This window comes from Ursus americanus, chromosome 31 (genome assembly GCF_024610735.1).
Source record: "Ursus americanus isolate L20-20 chromosome 31, mUrsAme1.1.p, whole genome shotgun sequence".
In the NCBI taxonomy this organism is placed as follows: Eukaryota; Metazoa; Chordata; class Mammalia; order Carnivora; family Ursidae; genus Ursus; species Ursus americanus.
Window position 1 is genome coordinate 22,226,417 of NC_142157.1, and position 14,310 is coordinate 22,240,726.

General features: G+C 43.9%; 1 protein-coding gene across 2 annotated transcripts in view; it reads left to right on the top strand.

The window, feature by feature from the left end:
- Positions 1–14,310, top strand: part of RSU1 (Ras suppressor protein 1) — a 185,906-nt gene that overhangs the window by 49,245 nt on the left and 122,351 nt on the right. For both annotated transcript variants that reach the window (XR_015722428.1, XM_045787797.2), the window contains exons 4-7: positions 2,698–2,818; positions 10,173–10,291; positions 11,941–12,023; positions 12,296–12,410. Coding sequence is in view for 1 of the 2 variants with exons in the window: in XM_045787797.2 (XP_045643753.1) it covers positions 2,698–2,818; positions 10,173–10,291; positions 11,941–12,023; positions 12,296–12,410 (438 nt within the window). In the remaining variant the exon portion in view is untranslated. The remainder of the gene's footprint in view (positions 1–2,697; positions 2,819–10,172; positions 10,292–11,940; positions 12,024–12,295; positions 12,411–14,310) is intronic.

Sequence of the window (14,310 nt, forward strand, 5' to 3'; positions counted from 1 at the left end):
AGTTATGTTTTAAAATACTTCATGCAAATGCGTCATGTGGAGATCTTTGAAAAATTTCACCAGTCCTCTGACTGGGGACGTACTGCTCCCGTTTTTTCCGTAACAGCTGAATTTGTTCATGTCACATCTGTATATAATTTCATTATTGCACAGCTTATCTTACTAACTGGTTCTTTCTTTTCTTATGGACAGTTTTATTAGAATTAGTTTCTTTTCCAAACACTAGACCTGTGTTCCCTTTATCGACTCTGATACTCCTTCTTCTGTAACTCACTTTGTTTAAATAGCTTGCCTTTCTTACTTTCTCCCAGAAGTGTTGAAATGCTCAGTGTTAGAAGTGGGGCTCTGTACACATCACAGGCGTTCTCTAAATATTGGTTGAAAGAGTGAATGTTATCCCATCCAGTCAGGTCTGAATGTTAATTTCTTCTGATTTTTACTATGGTCTGGTAGGGGGAGTTCAGTAGTTGAGAGAGAATATGAGCTGTGTAATATTTTTCCCCTGTAGCTTGAATGGAGTCTTAAACACAAAATTCACATGCATACGAAACGCTGGGAGAGGTTTAGTAAATTGAATGTAGGGTTATTGTTTGTGTCCACAAAACAAAGCCCTAAATCACATTTAGCATAATTTGTGGTCTTAAATTGGACTGATTTAGCAAGGAGAGTGAAATAATCTCTCATCCTGTCAAAAAGGCGATACCTTCAGACCAGCATTTAATTGCATTGGCAAAGTAACTTTGGGAAAGCAGCCGTAATTCTGGCTGCATTTTTCTTGGTTTGTGGCTAAATTGAGATCATCATTTTCTCCTGGTTGCAGTAACTTTCCTTATTGCTCTTCAGAGTAATCAGATGAATGCCGTGAGAGTAGTTTAGTGGGCTGGAGGGTGAACGGGGGGAAGAGGGTGAGGCCCCCCGAGGAGGCCGGTCGTCATCTCTAGAGCTGTGCCTCATACACTTCCAGTTCCACGGGGAGAACAGGTAAGCTGACAGCACCCAGAGACTCAGCAGACAGGAGGAATTTCTTTGTGCTCATTTACTCCTCATGAATACTGCTCATTCGCTGGAGAGTGTGTTACTGACTGCACACCTAGCAGTGTGCTTTTAAGGCCAAATCGTACAGCTAGGGCTCATATGCAGTCGGGTTGGTGTCCAAAAGTACAGTTTCTGGAGGTGATTTCCAGCTGCCTCAATTTTCCCATTAAAACCTGTCCTTTTATCTCCAGCCCCCGACCCGCCACTTCAGTAACTAATCCACGCCTTGCTCATCTTCCATCTGGACCATTGCCACCTCCCAAGTGCTGAATCCAGACTGATTCATATTCTTCACAATCCCTTCCTCCGGTGAAAGCATTTCCCTTGCCTTTTTTACCAAGCCTTCTTCCCTCTAAAAGAAGCCAGGTCACCGATGCCCTAGACATTTTATAAGGTAAAATTGAGGGCTCAGAACTGTAATGAACAGTGTGCCTCTCCTCTTTACTTTTGTTCCGCTGGGAGTTCTACACTGTAGCTCTTGCAGTGGCTACTCCTGACATAGTTTCGATGTCGGTTTGGAATTTGACGCATACCTGTGTAGTGGCTCGAAGCAAAAGTTTTTTCCAGTCTTCTGGAGCACCCGCCCCCCCCCCCCCCCCCGAGGGTGCCGTTGGGACAGGAAGTAAATGTACTGACATAAGACATGACACTTCCTTGTGTTGGACCCAAGGCCCATGTCAGTGGTGTCCGTAGCCTGGGTCATCTTGGTGTGAGAGTTTACATGAACCATGGACAAGCTGATGGCCAATGTTTGTAGAAGACTAACTCAGAGACGGGGACAGATAAAGTATCATCTGTTGGGAGTCTCTCTGCAACCAATGGACAGTTAGTACTTTGGAGGTAACGATACCTTTGGCTTTTACGTTGGTATTTGCAAGCATATACTTCAGGGAAGGAAGACTCTTTTAGGCCCTCACTGGTTTATTTTAACCTTTGGTCTGTATGCTGGTATTCATACCATGCTGCTGAGTTGGTTTTTCATATTTCTGTGTAATAACAGTGCATTGATCTGTTGCTAATCTGATGTAAAGTGTGTGTGTGTGTGTGTGTGTGTGTGTGTGTGTGTATTGATCAAAGTGTAAAGGCCAGAAGCCAAAATCATAAATGAGATAGGTTGAATATTTAATCATTTAAGGTTGAACTTATATTGTGATTTAGTGCAGTGTTAAGAGAACAGCTCTTCAGATATCCGACTATTGAAACAGCTTGATGAATGTATCACCCGGGAAGGATCTGGAGTTTGCAGTCTTTCTTCTGGTGGAGGTGCAAAAAAAAACCCAAAATAAAAACAAAAAGAAACCAAAAAAAAAAACAAAACAAAACCCTTTCCCCCAAGCCCCCCAAAACCCAAAGGAAGCAAACAGTCGTACTTATGAGACGTTGTATGACAATTACAAAAGCATTTGTGCTTGGAAATACTCCCTCACAGGCTGTTTATGGCACTCTGAAATTCTCTTTTGCACTTTGAAGGAACATTTTCATTTCTACTGAGTTACCAACCTAAGAAAAACCTACAAAAAAAAAATAAGACATAGATGTGAATCAGATGGTCATATTCGAGCTTCATCTCTCTTTCCTGAGAAAGAAAAACAAAATGTGTTGCTGGCATTCCTTGCGAGGAGCGGGGCTCCGTATTCACACTCAGCAATTTTGTGTCCGTAGCGGTGCCAGCAAACATAGCAGAACTGAAGAATCTGGAAGTGCTCAACTTCTTTAATAACCAGATTGAGGAGCTGCCCACACAGATCAGCAGCCTGCAGAAGCTCAAACACCTGAACTTGGGGTGAGTATGGGTGGAAGAGGAAGGAAGGGGCAGACTGTGGGCGTAGGAGGACCACGTACACTGTCACCAAGGGGAGGACTGGCCTCCAGTTTCTTTTGGTGTTGCAGGTTTTTAACAAAAGTTTTATTGTTTTAATACCTCTTTTCAGTGGCCTACATTAGTGCATATCTGAGAAGTCATTGAAAAGCTAATTGTCAGTACCATAAGGGAGTCTTTTTTTTTTTTTTTTTAAATCATATTTTGTTTCCAACAAAATTTTATTTCGGTTAACATGGACCGGGAAGGGACTTATTTGCATAGCATTAACTGTTCGGACCAGTTGTAATCGGGTTGCTCTTTCACTCTGTATTAAGTAGAAATCGTTTACAAAAGTGCCTTCCTTCTGTGGAGGGGGGGAGGGTGCATTTCCGAACACTGCCTCATTGACTCTTACAGTTCTTTCATATAGTCCAGAGGTTAGACTCCTCTGTCTTTCTTTATGCGGAGGTGAAGAGAGGAGGTTTGATTGAGCTGAGGTGGCAGAACCAGGCAGCAGCGAATAATAATAATAATAATACCATCTATTACTTTACAGTTTTCAAAGTCCTCATGCCAGTGTTTGACCCTCTGAACGATTATGGGGGAGGGCGGGCAGTACTGCTTTCATTTCGTGGAGAGGAGGTCAAGAGCTTTCTGAGAGCTTCAGTTGACTCGTTTCTGGTGCCCCTGAGCTTCGTGACTGAGCTAGGTGGAGAACCCCGTTATCCAGGTCCACGCCCTTCCATCAGACACCCCAGATGCCACCAGAACTTGGCTCCCGAATTCCAGCTCCACAGTTGTAGCTGTCGGACGAAGCTGCCCACTTGTGCTTCATCTGCCGTGTGAAGCAATATATTCATTAAATGATAGCCATTAAATGCTCTAGTTTAGTTAGTGATTTACACGGAGCAGTGATAGAAGCTGGCCAGGTATTTATCAATTTAATAGGAGGCAATCACACACACACAAAAAAAACCTTATTCATGGAATGATTTTTAGTCAAGCTCGTTCCTTCCACGGGGAGTTTGATTAGACACTCATTTTACGTTCACTCTGGTTAAGAGATAATCTTGGAAAGATCCATGAGTACTCTTTTTCCTGATGTCAAGGGAAGTAGAGCTTAAAGGGGGAGGGGAATGTCACTTAAATCAGATGGCTTTTTCCCCCTACAATTATGGAGATTGTACACCCATCTGGCAATGCAGAAAAGAAAGCATCCTTCGTTTATATCTTTGTTTTGAAAATTATTAAGTCCTAATGTTTAATTTCTATGTAATCCAGAAGCTAAAACTAGATGTATTTACTAGATGTATAAAACTAGATACATTCTTGGGGCATCTGGGTGGCTCAGTGGGTTAAGCGTCTGCCTTTGGCTCAGGTCATGATTCCAGGGTCCTGGGATCGAGCCTGCATTGGGCTCCCTGCTCAGCGGGGAGTGTGCTTCTCCCTCTTTCTCTGCCCCCCTCCCCCCTGCTCATGCTCGTGCGCTCTCTGTCTCTCATAAATAAGTAAAATCTTAACAAAAAACTTGATAAATTCTTACTCTTAATTTGTTGATTCATGTATTTAACAAGTTATTTATATATAAGGCGCTAGGAGCAGTACCTGGCAGGTAGTAAGCAGTATGTAAATGTTAGCTATTATCACTGTCATTATCATCATCATTCATCATCATTTTATTTATTATTTCATTTATTTCGTGAACTATATAAGCGCCTGATCTGTGTCAGGAACCTTCTCGTGTTGGGGCTCAGTGGTGAAATCCCTGGCCTTAAGTATGGGGGCAGAGCTGGCTGTAGAGGAGCAGTGAGGGTCTGCGGGGGCCACTGACATGCCCCAGGTTGTCTCAAGGCAGTGGGGAGAGGGACAAGGGCATTAGTCCACAGGTGAGGTTCTCTGAAGGATTCCTGTAGGGGGCAGTATTTGAGCCGAAACCTGATGCAGGAAATCGAATTTCCCAGACTCAGAAGCAGAGGGAAGGCATCTCAGCCTGCAGGAAGGACAGGATTAAAAGCTGAGAGTACTGCACGTTCCAGGAATGGCAGGTCGTTGAGGGTTGCCGAGTATAAAGTGTGAGGCAGGGAGCAGTAAGGTAAGAGGGGAGGCCCGACGAAGAATCATGAATGTCTGCTGTTTATTTACTGAGTACTTCCTGAGCTCCCAGCTGTGGGCCAAGCCCTGTCCTAGGTAGCAGCCACCCAGCCTTTATGGAGTGTACATCACGTTAGGGAAACAGATGGTAAACACATGTCCATAATGGCAGGAAGGCAAAGGCTAGTGAAGGGCCTTGTGTGCCAGGTAAAGGAGCTCTGTTTTTGTCCTGCTGACCATGGAGGAGTTTTTACAGCGGACTAGCAGCTATGAGAAAAGGTTGGATTTTTGTGTGAAAGGTCATGTGGAAGGGGGGTTGGGGTAGGTAGTGCTAGAGGTCAGGAGACGCATAGGCATGCTGGAGATTAGCGTGCCAGGTGAACTAGGGCCGTGACAGTGAAGGCGGGGGAGGGGTTTTATGTGGAAAATATACAGGAGATGAAACTGACAAGACAGTAGCTGACGGATGGGGTGATGCCTGGGGGTCTGTCCTGGGAGAAATGGAAATAAAGACGGGGACAGTTGTGGAAAGAACATCATGAGCTCAGGTGTTGTTCAGTCGGGTTGGAGGACAGAGCTATAAAGTTTTATTTTTTATTTTTTTTATCAAACACATCTTAGTTCTCTCTTTGTTGTCTTCAGAGCTGTTTGCATTTTTGGCTCTCGGTACTCTATTGATTGTGTCAAGCTTTCTGTATTTAATTACATAGCTGTGTAGATGGGGTTGTCAAAGTTTGAACAAAAATTCTTAGTTCTCTGGGAGAGGAATGAACATGAGTTTCAATAAAGGGTATTTCTGTCCTCAAATGGCATAAAGAATGACACCTACGTAGCCCTGTTCAAGGCAAGGGATAGACAGAAGACTCCTTAGAATAAGCAGCCTGAATAAAAATATACACACGGGAGATACCAAAAAATTCAACACTGAAAACCCAAATAATCCAATTAAAAAATGGGCAGAAGACACGAACAGACATTTCTCCAAAGAAGACATCCAGAAGAGCCAACAGACCCATGGAAAGATGCTCAACGTCACTCAACCATCAGGGAAATACAACTCAGAACTACAGTGAGCTATCACCTCACACCTGTCAGAATGGCTAAAATAAAGAATACAAGAAACAGAAGTGTTGGTGAGGATGTGGAGAAAAAGGAACCCTTGTGCACTGTGGGTGGGAATGCAAACTGGTGCAGCCGCTGAGGAAGATAGTAGGGAGGTTGCCCAGAAAATTAAAAATAGAACTACCCTATGATCCAGCAATCGCACTGCTGGTTATTTACCCAAAGAAAACTACAACACTAATTTGAAAAGATATATGCACCCCTCTGTTCATGGCATCATTATCTACCGTATCCAAATTATGGAAGTAACCCAGGTGTCCCTCAGTAGATAAATGAGTGAAGAATAAGTGGTGTATATATACACAATAGAATGTTGCTCGGCCATAAAGAATGAAATCTTGCCATTTGCAACAGCATGGCTGGATCTAGAGGGTATGATGCTGAGTGAAATAAGTCAGAGAAAGGCAATTACCATAGGATTTCACTCATGTGTGGAATTTAAGAAGCAAAACAAATGAACAAAGGAAAACAGAGACCAACCCCAAAACAGACTCTTAACTATGGGGAACAAACTGATGGCTACCAGAGGGGAGCAGAATGAGGGGGGTTGGGTGAGATAGGTGAAGGGGATTAAGGAGGGCACTTGTCGTGATGAGCGGCAGGTCATGTGTGCAATTGTGGAATCACTAGATAGCACACCTGAAACTAATATAACACTGTTAACTCTACAGGAATTAAAAATTATGTATATATACACAGGAGACCCTACAGCAAAGCGTTTAGGCCACACATATGCAGATTTCGACAGCATGCTCAACCAGAAGTTGTTTTTAAAATTTTATATATATAGCATTTGCTGTTTATTCTGATGATGGCAAGGCCTGAGAGGATTTTTAGGCCGTCTGAATAAGTAAAGTTGTATTACATTTTTAATTCTTTAAACATGGTTCATTTTACAGAGTTAATTTCCACAGAATATAAAGCCACATCGGCTACTTGTCGGTAGTTGTATCTGGGATAATCTGACTGCAGAAGCACCATGCCCAACTCTTCTGGAATAATTTTTGACCCGGGGAGATGCTGGAGCTCATCTCGTGAAACTTGGAAGCTTTCACCAAGTGTGGTGTTACGTGTTCACAAATTAGGATTTTTTTTTGGGGGGGGCGGCTAAGTGTGTGAGCAAGTCACTGTGGACATGAGAAAAATTATTACCTTTAGCTAAGAAGGTTTTGTTGAAGCAAGAAGAGCGCGAGAGGACCTCAGGAGATCAGAACGTTCCAGAAAGGGAAGCATTAAGTAAGGGCCTTCCTAGCTTTTGAAAAAGAGAAGGAAAAAAGACCCCGACCAGCCTTCCACTATCTGGTTTTACAAATTTCTACATCACATGCAGGCACTTCCCCATTTCCCCAGGACACACCGGAAAAATGTTCAGAGGCAGTCAAAAGAATTTATACCATTACGGCATGAATGAGGCATAAACAACTTTGCGAACGCGGGAAGTGATGTGAGGGTCAGTTGGCAGGACACAGGTAAGAAAACCACACTTGACAATTCAGGCTGCCCACAATGGTCTTCTCCCAGGGTGAGCTTACCTGTTTGAGGCTGACGCACAATGTCTCTCAAACGATGACTTCCTGAAAAATAATTGTAGTTCTGGCTCTTGTTTCTTGAGAGCCACTTGCGAGCCACACATCTTTCTACGTGCTTCAGATTTTTCAGCTCTCATCCTCCTGCCGATCCCGCTAGGAAGGTATGGCTGTCCTCATTTTACAGTTGAAGAAACTGGGTCTCAGAGAAGCTGACTCACTCCCCCAAGGTCACCCGGCTAGCCGCGCTAGAGCCGGACTGCTCATCTCGCCTCGCTCTGTTCTGCCCCTGCCTCTGCTCTGACCTCTCCTGGGAGCCTGGAGCGCCGAGGCTCTCGGGGGGGCCCGGGTGCAGCAGTCCCATATGTGCAGGTGGAGGTGGTTGGAGACCTCGCCTGTGCTGGTGCCCAGAGAAGCCGCCAGTGGTCCCTGCAGCTCCTTGCTTTGTTCTCAGCCAGCAGTACTTTTGGACCTTCGTGTGCATTTGTTTAAGTGAGGGCTGCCTCTGCCCGCCAGGTTCCTGAGCTTCCTGCTGTCCCTGTTGCCGGCTGCACGGGGGCTTTGCAGCATTCCTGACGCATTGGGGGGATTGGTTTGTCACTCAAGGAGAAAAAGAATCTTGAGTTCAGTAGGTTCTTGTCACCAGGAGGTAGACAGTCTCAGGCTCGCTCTCAGCTGCAGAGTGGCTGGAAGCACCCCGAGATGCCTCTTCCCTCTGAGGAAGGCTGACCTGGGCTTTCCTGCACCTTATCTGCCAAACGTCTGCTACTGTATTTGGAAAGAAAACCTTGATTGGTGATTTTCGAAAATGGGTAACAGAGCAGTATTTAAAGAAAGAAACCCATTTCTCCGCCTTTTCCACTATTTTTTATTTTATTTTTCAACTTAGCTCCTTACATTGGAATCTCAAGATTGGGGTGCCTTTGCCTCCGTGAGGTGCTAGGTGGTCTCAGACACCTGTCACGCTCATCGGGGGAATCAGAAGTCCTTGTCACTTCATGCACATCAGCATTAAACAGATAGTTGTAAGCGCTGTCCTGCCTATAGTACACGGAAGTTTTGGCGCCTCGGGTGAATACTTGACATAAGTGTGCTTCACAGATTGTGAATTGGTAGAAAATATCGGTTGTCGTCATTACAGCAAATGGTCATGGAAGTTATTTTATTTTTATTTTTATTTTTTTAAAGATTTGTTTATTTATTTATTTGACAGAGAGAGAGAGCATAAATGGGGGAGTGGCAGGCAGAGGGAGAAGCAGGCTCCCCACTGAGCAGGAAGCCAAATGTGGGGCTCGATCCCAGGACCCTGGGATCATGACCTGAGCTGAAGGCAGATCCTTCACCGACTGAGCCACCCAGGTGTCCCTATGGAGGCCATTTTATTAAGTGTAAAGTTAACCAATAACTTTTCTACCCAAGAGGTAGAAATCACTTTTCTCTTGGTTTCCCCTTGTGCCATCAGTTCTTTCTTGTGCGGCCTGGCTGGCGGGTGGTTGGCAGGTGTGGACAGGATCGTATCTAGTATAAGGAGGCTCGAGGCCTTGAATTATTTTAGCATCACAGTCCCTCTGACCTTTCAGTATCTGTCAGCTTATGTTAGATTTAAAAAATTTTTTTTAAATCCTCTTTTAAGTGTGCTTAAAGAACACCACATTAAGAAAAATAAGGGTCTTGGGATGCCTGGGTGGCTCAGTCGGTGAAGCATCTGCCTACGGCTCAGGTCATGATCCCACGGTCCTGGGATCCAGCCCCACACCTGGCTTCCTGCTCAGCGGGGAGCCTGCTTCTCCCTCTCCCCCTCTCCCTCTCCCCCTGCTTGTGCTCTCTCTCTCTGTCATATAAATAAATAAAATCTTAAAAAAAAAAAGGTAAAGAAGGGTCTTGAAGAAAATAAGAGAATAATAGAAAATACATTTTCCTTAGATTTCATTGGAGATACATACATATATTTTTTTGATTTTCAGTTATGGTGAAATACACATGACGTAAAATTTACCATCTTCACCGTTGTTAAGTGTGCGACTGTGTAGCATTAAGTATATTCACGTTGTTGGGCAGCCAATCTCCAGAAGTTTCTCATCATGCAAAACGGGCTCTATATCCATTAAACAACAACTCCCTGTTTCCGCCCCCCTCAGCCCCTGGCAACCACCGTTGTAACTGGAGATCATTTTGGACGTTAGTAGTCGCAGAACAAAAAAGTGATTTTTTTTCCCCCTCCCATTGGGAGGAATAAATGAAATAAAGCCAATGGTCTAAAAACTACAAAGCTTACTCTGTATCTTTTGAGGAATTATTATTGCTACACACATGAGGAAGTTCTTCTCTAGAAAGACAGATACTTGGTGATGATTGAAGTTTCTCGGTAACACAATGACTGAACATCACCATTGCAGAAAATAAGGAGACATTTTTAAATGTTTCGTAATCATCGAGATTCTCTGACTACGGTGTTGGTTAAAAGAACATAAAGTGAGGGCAGAATTATGGCCTCTTCTGAGCATTCAGTCTCTCCCACGACACAGAGGTGATGTGAGTATTGTGTGAACGTATGTTTGGTGTGTGACGTCTTGGATTTTCTTTTTCCCCCACCACAGCATGAATAGACTAAACACTTTGCCTCGAGGATTTGGCTCCCTCCCAGCTCTGGAGGTCCTTGATTTGACTTACAACAACTTGAGTGAAAATTCTCTTCCCGGAAACTTCTTCTACCTTAGTAAGAAACTTTTAATTCTATAAATCTCCTTAAAATGGTACTTTGCGTTCTGAAAGTGAAATTTATTTGCCAGGGCCCAAACTCCAAGAGAAATTATTGGACGTATATATTTTTTTCTTCACACATTTCTTTTGAATATCCTTCCATAGCTCAGCAGTATGTATATTTGATATATGGTTACCTGACACCATTGCGCTCAAGTGGACTTAGTAATGTCATATTAACTTCCGGAGAGAGCTGATGTACCTAAATGAGATCAAGTCTCACATTTAGCTAAAGAACTTGACTTTCTTTTTAAAGAGCATGCCAAAAAAATATGATAATATATGTGTCCTCCCATGTTGCTGTTAACTCTTTGTAAGCTATTGCCCCAAAGATATTCCCACCAATTATTTATAAAAATAGCCCTTGATAAACCTCCGTAACAGAACTTTTTGACATTTCCAAGCAGGATTCTTATTTTAAGTCTTTTAACAAGTACTCTGATTGATGTGGTCTATTTTGTCTGTAGTATGAGATCAAACATGAAGAAATAGTTTGTCACAGATAAGCACACTTGATCTTTTCACCTGTATTCTATGCTAACAAGTTTCTTGCCACAGATGCTCGTAAAAAACGAGGAAAAACTGATTTTTCCGAGAGCTCACAAAATATTTAGGAAAGATTTGCTTTCCTTAAATGAGTGTTCTGCTTCTCCAAATAGTGACACGTATGGCATCCAGCGATTCTGAATTTTCTGAGCTCGTCTCCAAAATTTCATTTATAACCTTATGCATATTCTCATTCCCAGACTTTCTCAAGCACATGAAGCCAATTCTAAAATATTTTCTTGGGCCATGAAGGAAATTTTGTTGTGTATATTGACATAGAGTTCTGTCGAATTTTAAAACATTAGAATGTAATTGCATACCTGTAAGCAAACAAAACAGACATCTGACTATACTTCTCCTTTTTTGGTTAGGGATCAAAAAGATGCCTTAGAATGTTCTCGTTCCATCATCTGGGAGTCATATTATCACTGTGTAATATTGTGAACAAATTTTTATCACCGATATTCTACCTAAGTTAGGGTTTCTCTAGTTTTAAACTCTGTATCATCATGGTAGCTGCTTTGTCTTCATTTATTTTTGTTGCTAAGGCTAGAGAAAGAATTAATAATAATTAGCCTGATTACGAAAACAACGAACTGTGCTTATGGTCTTCCTCACCCGAAAGCCTTTTAGTTATTTGTTTTTAACAGAGTCGCATTTAAATGATAGAGCTCTTTTGCCCTCAGCATTGATACAGGTGACACTGGTTTTCTTGGTTCCCCTTTGGGTGCAAAGCATAAATGTGAATCGGAAATAATAGAAGAAAAATCGCTACCTTTTTTGAAAGCGTCTTGCAACCCTGTGCCAAAAACTGCTGGTGCCCAGAGTTGTTAATTGTGTCAGTCCTCTTGGATATAGATGTTTTCCTGAACACACCAGCCCCACAATAAGCCAGTAAATCTAAGTTTGACCTGCTTCTTATTATTGTGAGCCCTAGGTGTGTCACAGGCTTTCCACCGAGCCGGGGTTATTAATCAAAGCTGACTCCCTTGTATTGATCAGACCTCAAATGGTTGGATTCCGTGCCACCCTGTTTATATATTGCTGTTTAATTTGCAGCCACCCTGCGTGCACTCTATCTAAGTGACAACGATTTTGAAATCCTGCCGCCAGATATTGGGAAGCTCACAAAGTTGCAGATAGTAAGTAATTTATCTAAATTCTTAGAAAATCAATTCACTTCTGCAGCCCTTGTAGGAGTGGAATCAAGTCAATTTGAGCAGGAGTACGGTTTGTTTTGCGGGAATCCACCACTCCTCCTGCTACTATTTCTGGTTCATCTGCAGGCACTTGTAAATAAATTGAAGGGATTGAGCCTTCAAAGGAGAGAGGGCACGGGAAAGGACGAGAGTTGCTGTTGAGCGCCTCTTTACGTGAACACTGTTTTGACAACTCCTTGTTTTCTTATATTTAGCTCAGCCTTAGGGATAACGACCTGATCTCGCTGCCTAAAGAAATCGGGGAGCTCACTCAGCTTAAGGAGCTCCACATTCAGGGGAATCGCCTGACCGTTCTGCCCCCAGAACTAGGTAAGGTTGCTGATGAATGATCTGAGTTCGGGGTTTAATTAATAGCAGTGATCCAAATGTGGCAATTCCAAACGGCCCTTGCTCCTCTTGGCAGGCCCCCTCCACCGAGGTGCCCTTTCTGATCATTTCTGGTAGCATTTGTCCTTGCCCAGGGTCCAGCTGTTACGGGTTGACCTGTCCTGCTGCTCTGTTCAGCAGCCACACCCCACCCAGGGCCCGAGAAACTGCGAGGAGGGCTCAGCCAGCTCGGCCCCTGCGCGGCGTCGGGGGGAAAGAGCCCGAGATGAGTAGTAGCGGCCTTGTCCAGGGCTCCTCTTTTGCCATCTGATGATTTTTAAAAATTTTCTAATCAAACCATCACTCTTACTTTTCTTAATCTCTTAATTTTTTGAAAACTTACACCACCTAGAGTATTTGTTATAGCTGCGTGAAAATGCCTTTGCTAGTCATGTACTTGGTTCTCCTCTGACTCCATTTCCAGGGGCAGTTGTTAAATATGTTCCAGCTGGGACCCCCTTGGTCCTGCTCCTGGGACAGATGACTCGTGACACTCTGCCTGCTCAGTCACCTGGCCCGGGGTGGGCGTAGGACCTCTCTCGGAAATAACGTTCAAACCTGTTATCCCATGGCTGAGGCTACTCTGCCCCTCTGGAAAGGTTTCCCGAGTTTCCTTCTCTTTGCTCCTGCAGACTCTGTGTCCTCTAACTTCTCCAATCCATTGAACTGTATTGTCCTTCAAACTATGAATATTTGCTTTTCTGCTTCGTAAGAGCGTAATTTTAAAAAACACATTTAACCCAGAGTTCTTGGAGCAAGTACCTCACATGAGTCTGGTGGTTGAAAGAGGCCAGTTATCAAAAATGAGAATGTAAGCTCCACGCGAGGAGGGTGGGTTTTGTGTTTGCTTCTGCTCCGTCCCCCATGCCTGCCATGTGCCGGGCTTCAGGTGGGTGCTCAAGGAACGAGTACTGGACGGGCTAATGGAATGAGGGCCTCAGAGAGCGAGGCGCTGGGATGGCCACGCACAGCCAGAGTTTGATGTCTGTCCAGAGCATTGCATCCGGTGATGGAAGCCACAAGCCACACTTCTGAGGGCTCAGTAGCCACGTCTGGCTCATGGCTGCCCTGGGGGAAAATGCAGTTATGCAACGTTTCTGCCAGCCAGGATGCTCTGTGGGGCAGTGCTGGTCTAAATGAAAAGCATTCACATGATCTCATGGAACAGACGTCAAGTTCAGCCCCATCCCCACCCGATCTCCTTCAGCAGCTTTGTTGTTGTAAAATGTCTGGAGGAATTGGTACTGATTTCAAGGGCTGAGAGTAGCTCAGCACCTTCTCTTCCTGGAGTTACGAGTAGCCACGTCTTACTTTAGGAACAGGCTAGGGGATCAAGAAGAAAATCTCTGCAAAAGTTTTTAAGGCAACAAACTCCCTGTCAAAAGAAAGAGTTTGTACAGTGATTGTTAGCCATAGGGGATAGCATTAGTAATACGGGGGGGGGGGGGGGCTTCGCAGGATGCAACCACCTGCTGCTTCCCTGAGCTGCTGAAGCAAAATCTCCACGTGTGAGGCTTTTTTTTTTTTAACATTTTATTTATTTGTTTATTTATTTATCTGAGAAAGAGGGGGAGAGCGCACTGTGCAGGGAGAGGGGTTGAGGGAGAAGGAGAGACTCTCGTGCAGACTCTGTGCTGAGCCCAACTCGGGGCTTGATCCACGACCCTGAGATCACAACCGTAGCTGAAATCAAGAGTTGGACGCTTCACCGACTGAGCCACCCAAGCGCCTCAAGACTAATTCTTATGTAATTTGGAAAAACTCACTCTATGCTTCTGGTGTGCATCCTTGGTTATTATGATTAGGAGAAAAATTTTTTTAAAAGTGTGTTTTGTTGTTTTGT